At 37.3% G+C, this 16,654-nt stretch overlaps 1 protein-coding gene and 1 non-coding gene across 3 annotated transcripts; both read left to right on the top strand.

Annotated features, from left to right (window-relative positions):
- The first annotated feature begins 3,064 nt into the window (after positions 1-3,064).
- pabir2 (PABIR family member 2) lies at positions 3,065-13,823 on the top strand. 2 transcript variants are annotated; one of them, XM_067457663.1, is made up of 10 exons: positions 3,065-3,976; positions 5,302-5,377; positions 5,471-5,524; positions 6,442-6,485; positions 6,981-7,035; positions 7,642-7,737; positions 9,167-9,252; positions 9,348-9,412; positions 9,499-9,595; positions 12,008-13,823. In XM_067457663.1, the coding sequence occupies exons 1-10, from the start codon at positions 3,852-3,854 to the stop codon at positions 12,141-12,143; spliced, it is 834 nt and encodes a 277-aa protein (XP_067313764.1). In that variant the 5' UTR covers positions 3,065-3,851; the 3' UTR covers positions 12,144-13,823. The 2 variants fall into 2 exon arrangements, with proteins under 2 accessions (XP_067313764.1, XP_067313765.1); XM_067457664.1 differs by having other exon boundaries at positions 3,067-3,976; positions 9,351-9,412.
- Positions 7,407-7,563, top strand: LOC137093339 (small nucleolar RNA U109). The gene has a single exon (XR_010908438.1). It is a non-coding gene; the product is annotated as a small nucleolar RNA U109 (small nucleolar RNA).
- Positions 13,824-16,654: the final 2,831 nt, after the last annotated feature.

Here is a 16,654-nt window from a genome sequence, read left to right as displayed (position 1 = left end):
GATCACCAAAAAAACATGATGTGCTGCTGGTCTTGTGACAGTGTGGCTTCAACTTGCTATTCTGGTGATTAACCAGTGTGATCTTGCATTGCATAAAACACTAATATTAATATATTATATTTAAATGTCAGTAATCACAATACAAGTCTGAATAATTGAGGAAATATATTTGTTGGTCTTATCTATTGTTCCAAATGTCACTAAGAGAAAGCGCGCCCCCTGGTGGGTCTGAGAGGAACAACGGTGGTAAAAGGCCTCTAGATTGTATCCAATGTTCTTTAACGGAAAATAAATTCAGAACAGTATTTTTGCGATTTATATATATATATAATAACTGCTATACAGCACGCTAAATATGCAAATGCATACCAGATAATTACAAAGTATTTTAAAGTTTTAGTCAGTTGCGTATAAGGGTAAATCTGTATTTAAATGATAGGACATTATAATTGTTACGAGCTGGTATGTATGCTGTGTGTATACCTAGTTGTTGATTAGCAACTAATAAAGTACAAAAATAAGAGCCCTCGCCAGGCAGACATGACCAGACATATCCTCAACGCTGCCTGTCACTGACTGGTGTGTAGAGGACCTGGTTCTTAAAATACAAAAAGTATTTTACAACAAATACAAAAACTTTTTTTTTTTTATTAAATTACAAAAAGAAGAATTTATAGAAAACTTAACTGTTGCCTACACTGAAAAAACAAGTTGATTACACATACGCTTGTTGAACTGAATCACTGGCACATTTAAGTCAAATATTATGTACATATTATTATTATCGAAGTTTTATTTAATATTTTGTACAGGCCATGGTGAGGTAAAGCACCAGACACGCACAATCGGGATGCCACATTACAGGGTGTAGTTAAGCCTACTCAGCATTTTTACAATCGTATATAACAACAGAAATAGCCTCGGGTTGAAGTGAGCGGAATCAAAAAGAAAAGGTACAAATATATTTCCACCGTAAATTAGGTGCCAGCCTCCTTCGAAAACTCTGCAAGTGTGCATATCAACACATCGTGGGGTGTTTCCTCAGTTGCGACTACACAGGTTCCCTAAATAGGCAACTTCGTATTAATAATAAAAGAGGATGTTGGTTATAAAGCTATATTGAGAAATGCAAGTCAAGCACAAATAACAACCGATAAAAACGCTAACTTTTCATTGACGCGTCAAAATGAAACAACTTTCAGATCATGATCATGCACTAGACAAGTTACATTAAAGTGTGATACTTTTCTCCGCGCGCACAACTACGTTTTCAAACAAAGGCTTAAAAGTAGTGAGGGCGTCTCAACGCCTGTAAGGCGCCTCCGTCTCTTTAGGAAGGTCAGACGCTTGAGAAATTAATGAACAGCACACAACTTGACAGCGTGAGAACGAGGAAGAGGAAAATCCTGAAAAATAATTCCTTAAAAAATCCAAACTTACCTCGGGTCCAATCGAAAATGGCGCCGAAATGTAAAAAAACGCACCAAATTTCATTGTATGGTCTCCTGCAAAGCTTTGTGGGAGCGTGAGCTGTACAACATCCCCCATAGAGTAACGGAGGAGGAGTGCAACTGCAGTGTCGTGGCACGTTTACTACTTAGGCACACTATGTCCCCTCAGGACGTTTTCGTGCCTTTTGAAGAAGCCAACTTGTTCTCTCAACAAACAATGTTTCTCTTTTTAATGGTATTCTAATAAAAAATATAATTCAACCACATAATTGTTTCATAAACGTTTGGTACAGGCTTAATCAGCCATTGTTGTCTCCTTCCTGCTTGTTTGCTCTTTAATCTCTCACTATCTAAACCTTTAAACAAATAACTATCTTTCTAATAGTTTTATTGTTATTATTTTAATAGATGTAATTTACTTATACAAAAGTCAGCCAAAGTTATCATCACCTGACCTGCGTAATGACCTTGCAGTCGCCTGGCTGAAAATCTTGTGTCTCTCATTAGAAGAAGAGAAAAGAAACATTGTCTGCTGCCAGACAGAGGCCTTGCAGTGAGCTGTAAAGAAACATGTGACTGTTGCTCATTCCTGGTGCGTTCTGTGTAAAGCTATTTTATGCAAAATTGGGTTTAGGGTGGAGTGTCATCACACAGTGAAGTGTAATATGTAGGACATGTTTTGACACTTGACGGAAATCATGTAGAAACCTAATGTAGTAAAACTTAATGTCCTTTGTCTTTAGCTTTAACTTAATTTATTATTATTATTATTATTATTATTATATTATTTTACAACTTCATGTAATCATTCCATCTGTTATATTTGTGGGTAAGTTTAAGTACACTAACCCCCAGTTGTTTTTACTGTAAGCATATTGTACTGACATATCTTAAAATATGTCAGTGCCATTGTTTTGTCTCAAGATGCTCACCAGTCATGCTTTTTTTTTTTTCCTAAGGCACATTTACAAAAGGTTTTTAAATGTCCCAATTCTACTTAGGCTTAATCATGGCTTAATCTAAACCCTGTTTGTGAAACCAGGCATAGGTCTACAAGTTTATTCTCTTGTTTGACTTCAAGTTTAAGTACTTTATTTTTTTCAGAAGCATCACATCTCTGATAAATCCAATGTAAACCTCTACAAAGCAGATACAATGTTGTTAGTAGGCAATTATTTTGGTTGTAGTGGTACATTAAAAACCAAGGCCAACAGTGGTGCACTGGTGTAAAAGGCAAGTATGGTCACTGCAATTTATTATTTTAAAAACCAACAGTTATTTTGAAGCATTCTATTTTGTAAACCAAATTTGGTCGACAAGCTGAAGTAGCCTAGTAGACATTTTATACACTGCCATATTTACTATAGAATTGTAGATTTCAAATATCCAATGCATTACATATTCATAATGTTAAACTGTGATATAAGTATTTAAAAAAACATATCAAACAATTAATAAATAAAATGGTTTTAAAGTTTAGTTTTCAAAGCAACAAAGAGACTGCGCATGCGTTAAACGACGTGCGCAAGAAGTCTCCAGGAAATGTGATTTCATTGGCTTTCTCCCTGAACGGTTGCCATTCAAAAAGGCACGCCGGTGGGCATCAAGTTTCTGATTGGATCACGATGCCGTCGGTCAGGACGGTAGGAACAGAAGGGGCGGGACTCTTAGCTGAGCTGTGGGTTTTCTGCGGCGTCCAGAAAATAGATAAACAACATGCTAACCTATGATTGATGCAACTAAGTTACAAACTCATCCAACTAGACACTGACACTCCAAATTGGCAAACAGAAGATATCAGAGAGGAGCCGCGAGCTTGTCTAGTGATTTATATGCGTTTGCCCAGCAACCCATCACGGATGGCAAGCTAGTTAGCAACATGATGATGGCCAGCTGAACATTGTTGTGCCTTTAGCTTTTGATATTTTTGCGCGCACGGTTTAATGACTTAACGTTCATGATTTTCTGTTTCCATTGGTTTTCTTTTCACGCATCTTTTCCAACATGCACTCTTAAACGTGACTGGGGCTGGTGGTGCTTGTCCGCCATCAAGCTAAGCTAGCAGCACTGGAATAGTGTGCATGGGCCAAACCCCTTTCACATATTAGCTCCCAGCTAACCAGCCGTTGGATCTACAAGTTTGGACCGGGGAGTGTCGAGTTTTCTAAGAAAATACTTTTTGCAGGTCGAACAAGCAGAATGTTGGTTTGCAGAAACCAGCGGATCATTTCTTTAGACATTGATCGAGACCTACGTTGACCCTTAACAACGGCACGAACCACAGTCTTTGTACAGGCTGCAAAATGCACATAAACTGAGACCTTGATCTGCCTTTTCCGTTTTAAGGATGTAGCTTTGCAACCAACTGCTTTTTGTGGCATACGTACAAAGACAATAAAGATGAACAATCAAGGAATGATGTCGCAAGAGAAGATGGAGCTGGACTTGGACATCCCATCGACACTTGTTCAGAGCGATGGGCACTTAAGACGATCAAACAGCGAACCCATGATAAACGGCCTAAGGTGAGGATTTACTGTTGTTGTGTTGTGGTGTTTTCTTTTCTTTTTTTAATTAAAGAGCTGGGTTACTGTGGTATGGTCATCTGGACCTTGTGAACATGTCGAAAGTGTCTCAACCTGGTGATCTGCCTCCTTGACCATGCGGAAAGATCCAGCTTAAGCTGGTAGCAGACTGGTTTTTAGTTGGTCCAAACTGGCAGTTTAAACTTACCAGTTTAAAGTGGTCAAGCTGGTTTTTAGAACCTGGTAGCTGGAAAACCACGTTTGCCAGCATGAATGCACATCATTTTTGTTCATTATGGGGTGTTCCCAGTCTTGATAGTGAGTTTCTGCACATTTGCTTAGTTTGAACTTTATTGTCCTCCAGTGTGGAATTTCCACTACACAGTTAAGGTTATTCTCACAGAGTTGCTTACCTTGATTTATTCTAACTGCCACAGGTATTAAAGAGTATGCACAATTGCACATTTAAAAAAAAAATGTTGGAATCTTGTATCCTCCAGATGGAAGCATAAAATATGCCAAAATATGCTTTTAAGAAATGCCATGCATAACTGTTGGGGATGCTCTCTCACTGGTAGGAAGCAAAGGCATGCAGCCATGCTAGATTAACAAACGCTTTGTCATCAGGACCACCAGTCTTTCAAGATTAGACTGTTGGTAGTATAAAACTCTCACATTCGTTTTGCAGTAGTGTTGAAGTTGTCTATTAATTTGAGATTTTAACAATTAATCTCTCTGCTTGACATGTCAGGATATTACTGTATAAAAATGTTTTTGTGCATATACTATTCATGTGCCCTCGTTCTCTTAAAATCAAATAACATCTTACCATTTCCTCTTCTCTTCCACATGTTTACTGGCACAAGGACAACCCGTCACTCATGTGACATCACAGCAATAACAAACCACAACAATCCAATGATTGTTGACAATCAAATCCCACCCTACTTTTTTTTTTTTTTTGTCTTATTAGGGAAGAGAATATGCAGTTTCTGTTACATGCTGACTTTAAAAATGTTTTAACCTTGTAAAATGTTTAATCAAAATGGCATAACTAGACCTTCCAGTGAAACGAGACTACTTTCTGGTGGCGTAAGCAGGACTTTTATTGCACCTAAACTCTGTCCCACACAGAGTGCAACACTCGCATCTCAATCCAGTCAACAACTGATGCATAGAACCAAGTCCCTGCCTTATACTTTCTTAATATTACTCTCAAGAGTGTCATGATAGGGAAGAAAAGTTCTGTCTAATTCACTTTCAGTGACAGTTCAAATGATTAGTTTTTTAGTACATGGTGTTGAAAAGGTTTTCTCTTTCTCCAGTGATGCTTCACAGGTGTTCCAGAGAGATGTTCTCCGCAGCAGAAGAAACAGTACTACTGTTGTTCGTCCTAATGTGGTATGTAGAAAGTTAAGAATACTGTGAATTAATGTTTTGTTTAATACATACACTTAAATAAAATTTGCTTATTGGATGTTTTATGCTTTTTAGGTTCCATCTTCGCCAGTACGTGTTCCTAGCACAAGACTACAGAGAATCAAACAGGTACAAAGTTTGCACCAAATTACTGTGAAATATTACTTCAACATTTCATAGTTAATATAGTTAATCTTATAATCAATCTTAAAGGCATAGTTCACCAAAAAATGGAATTTAGCCCATGATTTACTCACCCTGAAGTCATCCTAGGTGTATATAACATTCTTCTTTCAGACAAATACAATCAGTTATATTAAAAATGTCCTGGATCTTAAAGATAAAAGTGCATCTGTCAATCATAAAACTGCTCCACTTCGCTTGGGGGTTTAATAATGTCCAATAAAGTAAAAAGTAATGTTTATAGTCCATTTATCTAGCTTCCACCAGATCGTCTTCTGTATTCAACTTGCGGAAAAAGATCCTCTCGCAGTTAAAAATGCCTGCGCTAAGTCTGACGACATTGCATGCCAGTTTTTTTTCTTCTTTTTTCCCCCCTTCTTCCTGATCTGGTGGGAGCTAGATTAGTTAGTTAATAAAGTTTTAAATATGGATATTTTTCAACACAAACGCTTCGCTTTAGAAGGCCTTTATTAACCCCCTGGAGCCGTGTGGATTACTCTATAATGGATAGATGCACTTTTACGAACTTCAAAAACGGAGCAATTCACTGCCCTTATAAAGCTTGGAAGAGGCAAACATTTTTAATATAACGCCAATTTTATTCATCTGAAAGAAGAACGTCATATACACCTAGGATGACTTGAGGGTGAGTAAATCATGGGCTAATTTAAATTTTTGGGTGAAATATCCCTTTAATAGCATATCAGAATCACCACTTTTAAATGTGCGCAGTGTGTCTAAAAGTACATTGAGGTTTATTTTGCAAACCACCAGTCTTTCAGAATTAGATTGATTTATAGATATGTAGATATTTACAGTGTTGGTGTTTTTTCTCATGGGGTTGTTTATATGCTTGCATGTAGGAAGAGGGTGTTGATGTGATGAACCGTGAAACTGCTCATGAACGGTAAGAGCTCACATCTGCTGTACCCCCAAGGCATTGGTTTCTTATTTATCAGTTGTTGACAGCATGTTTTGTCTTTTTCCACTATTCATAACATTTATTTTCCTGTGTATACTTAAACAATAGCTTTTATTAAACCGCTCTGCTCTGGTCATTGGTTGGAGAGAGAAAATGGCAGTGTTGTATTTATATTTATATCGTTGATTTAATTCTATAAACTATAATATTGATCTGCCAACATTGTCGCTATATGATTAATTAAAATAAGCTTTCTCCACAGCGACTGTACAGCCGAATCAAATTTTGTTGCAATATTGTTTAACACTGTGAAGCTGCTTTGAAACAATTGTCATTGTAAAAGCGCTATATAAATAAAGTTGATTGATTGTGACATTAATAATAATAATAATAATGAATGTTATTTGTATTGCACTTTACATTTGTAACAATCATTCGTGTGTGTGTGATATTTTCCCCCTGTAATTTCAAACGATCTAGAGAGGTGCAGGCAGCCATGCAGATGAGCCAGTCATGGGAGGAGAGTCTTAGTCTGGTAAGAGTTTTTTGTATTCTTAGTCAGCAGTGCAGCATTGTGAAGGTGTGAATTAGCGAAAAGGCAATCGGTTGTTTCTGTGTGAAAGCTCCGTTCAGCTGACCTTCACTTTATTGTGAAAGGGCCTTTAGGCTCACCACGCCTGCATTTAAGTTATATTTTGAACACTTCTTTTAATATATTTTTATATTTTAATTCCCGTAATCACAAAGCTGAATTTTTAGATGTCACTAATCTTAAGGACTTCAAAGTTTTAAGCAGTAGTATGAATAACAATATTAATTGCAAAAAACCCAATTTAGGTTCAACTTTTATCTGCGCAAACAGTTATTACAATTTCGCAACGAAATTATGACCGTTCTTATGCAGATATGCATGCAGTAGCAATGTTGCTACACTTCCTCTTTCCCTTTTTGATGGGACTGTGGAAGAGAAAATGGAAGCATGCTAGAGAAAAGCTCATGGAGTCAACAGGGCCACCAGTCTTTTAAGGACAGACTGGAATGGTAGTATAAAACTCCAACATTGCATAGGTAACAAAGTGGTTGATGAGTAGTAATCCTGTCACGTGTAAGTGATTTTTATATTGTTTTGATTCTATTCTAGAGTGATAATGATCTTGAGAAATCATCATCTCCAAAGCGGATTGATTTTGTTCCTGTGTCTCCTGCTCCTTCACCCACTAGAGGGATCGGAAAGAAGGTATTTTTTATTTATTATTATTTAAAGGCGTACTATGTAGTATTTTTCCAGTAAAATATCCCAAAACCACTAGGCCAGTGTTATATTTTGTTTAGTTGAGTTCTCACAATATCCCAAATGTTTCCAACTATTTGTAAATTGTGAGAGAATTATTATTTTAACCAAGGAGGTGGGACGTCTGAGTATATCGTCTAAGGTGGTTGCCTGTCAAATGTCATATCTGCGTTACCCTCGGTTTCCGGTTTTATTTTGCAGAAACGCTTTACTCTCGCTGCAGTCTGAACATGTTACAGCAGGCGCTGAGCAAATGCACATCCTCATAATGTCAGAGTAACGTCATAACATCATTGTAAACACAATAAATGTATCTATTATGATAAACAGAGCAGCGTTACCTCATTTCATGACCGGAAAAGAGGTCATGAATATGGCAAGTCCAGTGAAAAGCCCTGCTCCGCTGCTTGCAAGCTGTGTTGCTCAACAATCTCTCTCTCCAGCGGTCTTGCTCAGCTCCACAACGCTCAGTCCTGCTCTGCTTAATACTTCAGTAACGTTAATAATCACATTCATGAACATGAGTCCTATCCCGATTCTTTTCCACTGGCTGTGAGGTGAAGACCACATTGTCCGAGATTCTGCACTCAAACTTGGCGTCATCAAACTATGCCTTTGTTTTGAATAAATGACCTCTAGCGGATGGAAAAATGACAGCTTTGAAGGTGCACTATGCAACTTTCCGCCTATTCTATACAAATGCGTAGTTTAATGCCGAGTGTGAGCGCAGTATCTTGGGACATGTGGTGTTCACCTCACAGCCGATGGAAAATAGGACTCGGGCAGAAATCATGTTGATGTATGCGGTTATTAGCATTACTGTAGTGTAAAGCAGAGCAAGACCGAGTGTTGTGGAGGTAAGCACGGCCGCTGGAGCGATTGTTAAACAAAAACACGGCTCGCGAGCACCGGGACTTTTATTATGACGGGACACAGTCGCCGGGCGCCCGCACCTCTGCTTTTTCCAGTCATGATTATAAGGTAAAGCAGCTCTGTTTATCATATTAGATACATTTAAGTGTGTTTAAAATTATGACGTTAGTCTGTGCATTTGCTCTGCGCTGCTGTGACATGTTCACACTAAGAGAAAAGAGCTTCTACCAAATAAAACACAGGGTAACGCAGATATGACGCAATTGACAGGCGACTCCCTCAAACGCTATGCTGACACGTCCCGGTCCTTAGTTAAAATAGCAATTTTCTTGCAATTTACAAATAGTTTGAAACATTTGGGATATTGTATGTACTCAACTGAACAAAATATATAACACTGGCCTAGTGGTTTTTGGATATTTTACTGCAAAAATACTACATAGTGCACCTTTAAGGCTTTATGCTTTGATTTACATCTCTCTGTCTCTCTGTCTCTGAGCAGCAGTGTTTCTCTCCATCTCTTCAAATCCTGGTAAGCAGTAACGGTCTGACGCCCAGCCCGGTTCCTAGCCCAACACGCCGCTTCAGGTGAGTTATGTTCTGTCATTCTTCTGATAATAGGTATAATGGTATAGAATACTTTAGGGCAAGTAGCTGTGATCACTCATCAAAAGTTTGCCCAGCAGGAGGAGTCAGAGCCCAATCAACTGCATCAGGCCCAGCATTATGGGCAACCTCAAACGCAAAGGTAAGAGAGCGCTTCTAACACTTGATTTTGTAATGTTGATAGACTTCACGGGACACCTATAAACCTTGTTTTCGGTGAATGCTCAGGTGAAATGGAGACAGAAAGCCAACCTAAGAGACTCTTTCAGGGAACCACCAACATGCTGTCCACAGAGGTGTCTCATTTGCCTGAACTTAACACTTGGTGAGTTATTGCAGGAGGCTTTTATTACTTAAATTTTGAGTACATTTATGTGTATTTGGATATTTGTCTGGATAGATGTTGTTGGTTGATGTTGTTCTCTGCATTGAAAGTATTTTGTCATCCACCAAAATCAGTCTGTCATGTTAAAGAATTAGTTTAATTTAAAGGACAACTCCGGTGAGAAATGAACCTAGGTGTAATTAACAGATGGTTACCGAGTAGATTGTTCTCTGGGATGCGTTTTCATGAAAATCGAATTTAAAGAGTTTTAGCTCTAAAAACAGATTAGCTCATAATGCTTGTCTATGGGGCACAGGGTGGTAAAAATATATCGCTAGTTAATATCACTAACAAGGCTCAAAATAGCCTCACACTAACACGGCAGCATAATGAGGGTCCCTACATGCAAACCGAAGCATTGAGAACTTTGTATGTGTACAAACAGTTTAACCCTTTAGAACCTGAAGCTAAAAAAGGGCGTTTTCACATATTTTTTTGTTTGACTGTAGAATTATAAGAGAATGTGCTATCCTCAAGTGCAAGGTGTTATTTTTTTCAGAAGACAACTGGCTTTCAATAAATTAGTTACTGACCCTCACTGTATGTGGTAAGTTTGAAAATAGAATTTAAATAGTCAAAAACGGGAATACATTTTACTGCTTTTTATTGAGAAAAAATCAGAAACCCAATGAACGAAAGAATAACTCTTTAAACTTGAAGAATAAACTATAATACATATATACAAGTCTTTTTGTGACACTGGGTTGCAGAGTTTTCACTCGGGAGCCTTTTTCTTTACCCCACGGCCCCTCTGAGGTGGTGTTGTGGAGGGCCCGTTTGCTTTTGTATAAGCCACACTGGGAAAAAAACAAAAGCTTGTATTACAAACTCACAATATATTTATAAATGTATTTTCCATTATAAAATACATTAGTTAAAGCAAAATTGTAAAAAAACAAAATAAACACTTAAAGTTATAAAAACAACCAAATAACAATGACGTAATAATACAAAATAATTACTTACATGCCAACACATTCATGTACACATCACATGCATGTAAACACATGAACGCCATGCATGCAAACACATGAACACACGCAAACACATGAATGTAGTGCATGTAAACACATGAACGGACACATGCAACGCATACGCGCGTGTATACACACACACACACACACACACACACACACACACACACACACAATGATGCATGAAACAGTGGTATTTTGAACTAAAACATTGAATCTATGCCTATTTCACTGACATTTCTCACAGTTTCAGCATAAAAAAGACAAGCTTCACTTACCAATCCATGTCTAGATCAAGGATAGCAACAAATGCCTCCTCAACATCCCCATGTTTTTGTCCTTTTTTAATTGTTTTGGAATCTAAAAATCCTCTAAAACTCTGCCGCGCTCCGTATCTCCGTTCAATTTGCCCCTTCCCGCTTCTCTCTTCAACCCCCCCAGAGACTGTCGAGACTGTTTTCCAAGATGGCGCCTGTCCATAAATGCGTAATGCAGTGTTTATAAAGTATCTTCTTATTAAACTGTTTGTACACGTTCAAAGTTCTCAATGCTTCGGTTTGCATGTAGGGACCCTCATTATGCTGCCGTGTTAGTGTGAGGCTATTTTGAGCCTTGTCAGTGGTATTAATTACATTAACTGAGCTAATCTGTTTTTAGAGATAAAACTCTTTACATTCGATTTTCATGAAAACGCATCCCAGAGAACAATCTACTCTGTAACCATCTGTTAATTACACCTAGGTTCATTTCTCACCGGAGTTTTGGAATACAGGTATAATTGTTTAATAGCGAGCAAGTAAATACTTATAATTTTAAGTACTGTTCATTTTTTATGCCCTTTATGTTGTGGCAATTTTTCCCAATTGTATTGAACATTCTTATTTTTCAAGGTTTTGGATAAAATGTTGAATTTCCTGTGCTGTGACATGACTAGTGTTTACTCACACAAGAGATGAATGACAAAATGACAAACGAGATGCTCTCACTATTTTCATGGTTTCACTTCTTTAATGTCTGTTTTTGGAAACTTGAAGAGTGTACTTAAAATACTGTAATATAGTAGGCTGTTTGGTACTAGTAATTTAAATGCATTTAATTAAACCAAGAGTCTCGTAATCTTATTATATTGTTCATCAATATCATTGAACGTTCTCAGATTTACATTTAGCCATTTATTTTTATGCTCGGTCAATTCAAAATATTGTTTTAAATGGAAAACTTTGCACAAATGTCTGGTCTACAATTAATAATAATTTTTTTTTTTTTTTTTTTTACCACAAACAAACATTTCTTTAGATTTGTCTAAATGTTGTGAATGGGTTCAAAGCTCTGAATAATGGCTTGTCTGTAACATGCCCTATATCTGTGTCTCCTCCAGCCTGTCTCCAGATGTTCTGGATGGGAGTCTCAGTAGCGTTGGCTCCTCCTCAGATTCACCCGCCAAGATGGAAGGAGTGTCGCCCTCCTCCAGTAACTCTCCCCTCACACCTCTTCAGGACCTTTCCCCTAAATGATCTGTCCAGCATCACAGACATCAGAGGACGATTTGGGCTTCTTCTCAGGCCCTCTTCCACTCATTTTACTTTTCCAATGCCTTCCCAACATGGCTTCTGTTCTTTTCCTGAATTGTCCTGTTACATCAGAAGAAAAAGTTGCCCAGGACCAGGAGTGTATTTAGTATTGACTAAGGGCATGGAGAAACTGTGGGTGCTTTTTGCATCAGCTGCTATAAATCGATGCGAGACATGGTATATAGATCTGTAACAACGCAAACAACTTCACAGAGGAGGATGTTGGATGCTTGTTCTGTTTTTTGTTTTGTTTTGTTTTTTGCTCCCCAAAATGGCAATTATCTTTTTGATAACGCTTTGAGAGAACCCCTGCTGTAAACAGGAGAACAACTACAGGCGTGTTTGATTTATATTCTCAGCCTGCCAACCGGTATTGTGTGTGAGAATTTAACTTATTTTCTTGCTTTTTTGTTTATTTGTATGTAAGTATGTACATAAGATTTGTGGAAAAACATGCAGAGGCAAAAAGCTTGACCGGCAAACTGACAGCCACCTCTTCTGGCATTTTAATAGCGGTGCAACTGCACTTTAAAGGGGCTGAATATAATTTTGGGCTTTATTCTGAATCTGAATATTTAATTTTTCAGGAATTTCTTGATTTAAGTAGGTGGAGGAAGCAAATTTTTTTTCACGGAGCTTGGCACTTTGTTCTCTGTTAAAATGTTTATGGTTGCTGTACATGACTAATGCAGATGGGATTTAATATTGCAGCTGTTGGTAACCACTAAATCCTTGATTTGAACACTACGGAGAAACTAAACTGCCTGTGTTTGTCAACCTAAAAGCGTGCATACAACTTATGAAATGGAGATAAAAAGCCTTGCTTGGTTGAGGAATTGTAATCCCAGTAAATGGAAGCATTTGGAGGAGAATGTGCTCTACTGGTCCAGAGTTGACTGAGAGGCTGGTGACAATGACACATTTGGCAGTTTAATTTATAGTTAAGCAGAAGTGCAAAAAGATGAAGCCTCCCATCGAGAGTCATTTGTGGAGTTAAAAGTTTTAAATGTAATCTACTGATACTGAAATGGTGTGCCATTAAATGTGTATATAAGAGAAATGTACAACTGTAATTGTAGAAGTTATTCATTTGGGGTTGTAGTTACTTTAGGAAATAGTATTTTCTTTTGTAAATGGGTTTTCTAAATTTCATTAAAAGAGATCGCTTTATTTCCTCAAGTATGGTATAATGTATCATAAATTCATTGTGCAAGAAAGTGATTGTAAAATATTTTTTCTTTTTCAATTTAAGTGAATTTGAAAGAATGAGTTTTTCGCATAAGAGAAGTGACTGAAACAGCAGTGTATCTTTTTCTAAATGTCTTTGCAAACAAAAAATTGGGTCATGTAGATCCAGATTCTGTCCTGTAGTAATGGGTGAAGTGTATTTGTAGTTTGCTTTGCTGGTTTTTTTTTTTTTGTTGTTGTCCTGTGGACGTGTCAAATTCTTTATTTAATGATTTTACTCTGTCCTGTCGACTCGTACAGTACTTTTAAAGCCGGAGCATGTGAACTCTGTTGAGGACCTGAGAACTATGGTGAGAGTGTAGTTATTCTCTATTCTGCCTAAACTATCATATCAGAGACTTTCGGATCCCGGAAATAAATTATTTGTCCAGCTTATTGCCTTGTCTTGTGATCTCTAACTTGTTCAGTGTGGTGGTTGTTCTTTTTTTTTTTTTTTTTTTTTTTTTTTTTTTTTTTTTTTTACGTCATGTCTTTTAAAAACAATTGTCAAAATAGAGGTGTTGACAGGTATGACTTGTATAGATTTTTGTTTTTTCCAGCAGCCTTCATTTTTCCAGGCCACAAGAAGTAATTAGGTGTTTGTTTGTTTTTTTAGTTTTTTTTTTAAGATCACTTACTTGGGACATGCTAGCTGGCAACATAGCTTTGCATATTAAATGGAATCGTAAGCTAACGCCGACCCTGCCAAACTAAAACGATGCATGAGACAAAGCATTTGCCCACATATATAAATGTAGGAAAGAAGCTGAATTAGCCCTATTTCTAAAAACGGTGGAGTGTTCCTTTACTCTTTTTGTGAAATTTATTTTTCAACTTATTTTTTTCAGGATTGTTTGAATAGCAAGTTTGAAATTACATTTATTTTAAATCGGAATCTTTTGCAACATAGTTTTCTTTTGATGCTTACTTACACTAACTTCCTGGATAAAATAACTAAATTCTTAAAGCAAATTCTAAACTTCTGAACTATAGTATACATCATGTCTTGCATTTTAGTATTTTGGGATTAAATTATATTAACTAATCTAGTTAAAACTATTGTAAAAGTGTCTCTTAATACAATTTATGTCAAGTGTCACTTAGGGCTGGGCGATATGACGATATTATCATATATCGACGATGTCTCGCAAATATGTCGATATCGATAACAGTCAGTGTTATCAGACGATAATCGACATCATAAAAATGACGACTGATAAACTCACAGGACATTGCGTTGCCAAATACATTATAAATAGTAGTTACCATACACACACACCTTTTTAGTGTTTTTGATGCATAACTACATGTGTTAAAGCAAAACATTGAATTATGGATAAGACGTTGGTTGTGTTTTCATTATACACGCGCAAAGAGAAGCACATTGGCTTGGCTAAATGTTTTAAAACGCTCTAAAAATATTATTTCCTATTAGGCTAAATTATAAATATAATAGCCTATTAATAATACAAACATTAATCAAACATGGAAACCTGGAAAACATTTAAAATAGCCTACTTACGCTTAAAATAAAACGAGAGAGAAACCTTTGGGGGAAAAAATAGCTCAACGGGAAAAAAAATAGCTCAACCTTAAACGGTTGAAAATGTCTATAAAACCTAACCATAGGCCTGTATTTTAAATACTATAAAATAAAAGTGTTAGAATAAAATTATTATAATATAAAAAATGAAAGAAAAATATATCAAAGTGAAGTAAAAATGCGCGTTAAACTCACAGCTCGTGCAGTGAAGGAGCGCAGTAGTCTGAACAGAAACGCATGAGCTGCTCGCGTCAACACTGCACTTTGCTTAATAAAATATTTTCGTTTCGAATGGTTTCGTTTAAAAGTGGACATTTTAAGCTTTCTATGCGCATATGTCTGTGAGGCAAGTAGCTGCTGCGTTTCGGTTTATTTATGAGACACGCGCTCCAGTTCATTAGAAATTAAAGCGATCACTCCGGCGACTTCGACACATGTCTTCCATTTGCATATTATTTATTAAACCCAGGCAATTGGCCAAAGAAACCTTTATTAAAATTAAGATACAATTTAAACAAAACGAAAGAATGCTTTCTACAAAACAAAACTTAATATTAAACTAAATATAACCACCAAAAGCATTTCTGACTCACTTGCATCTTTGCACATCATAATCAGATGAAATTGTGAAAAATACTATTATAATAGGCCTATTCAAAAATAATATGCAAAAAGAAAGAAGACAAATATTGTTTAATGGCTACAACAAAGTGAGCAACAGATAAATGTCTGAGCTGGATTTAATTATTTTACAGGTGAGCGGTTCATGAGCGCGCGCCTGCGGATTATTGAGCCGAGTCAAGCCAAATCAGCTTTATTTATTATACTAGTTCTTTTACAATGACGATTGTTTTAAAACAGCTTCACAGTGTTAAACAGGACAATATTACAGCAAAATTTGATTTCCAGTCATTCTGGGAAAACAGTGATGTTATCAGCTTATTTCGTTAATTTTAGTTTTAACATGAGTCACACCGGTCCGCTTCGCTCATTACAGGCTCGTTCTCATAATTACAGTTAATGTGCCGGGCCGGGCAAGGCTCAGACACAACGAGCACAAGCTCCGGTAGGGTCGGGCTTGATTTTTTGAGCACGATCTAAGCTCTAATTGACATTTAATGTGTCATTTCTGCTCGACCACATATCCGTCGTCTTTGAGAAGCGGCTGCAGAGCGGAAACGAGGCCGCTACTGCTGGGTATAGTGTACGTGAATATGGCTGCGGAGGGTTCACTTTCTTTCGTCCTTTTTTGCACAGCCTGCAGATACCCAGATAGCACACATACGTCGGGCCGATGTCGGCGCGATGCACAAAGTTCCATCGGAAAGACATCGATCAGAGAGCGTTTGCTAATTGGGACAAAGTCGCCGAGACATCGGCATTTGATCGCGAATGCTGTCCGGCCGACGTGTGGACGATGCAAAACAGCAAATCCTGGCCACTATTCATGGGCTTTCTAGGACCTTTATTTAGGTCGAACCTTTCGGGTTACACCCAGATAGCACACTGGCATAGAATCAACGATACTCACGGCATTAAAGACCAACGTCACACACTCCATTCAAAACATCAATCTACGCAGATACTTTACTTACCTTATGCTGAATGACGTTGATGTCAGTTGAGTGAAACACGATGTTGATTTCAGTTTGGTACAGTTAACATTAACACATTTTCTGTTTTA

This window comes from Pseudorasbora parva, chromosome 11 (assembly GCF_024679245.1).
Source record: "Pseudorasbora parva isolate DD20220531a chromosome 11, ASM2467924v1, whole genome shotgun sequence".
NCBI classification, from domain to species: domain Eukaryota; kingdom Metazoa; phylum Chordata; class Actinopteri; order Cypriniformes; family Gobionidae; genus Pseudorasbora; species Pseudorasbora parva.
The sequence above is the reverse complement of the archived record's forward strand: the minus strand, read 5'-3'. Positions and strand labels throughout refer to the sequence as shown.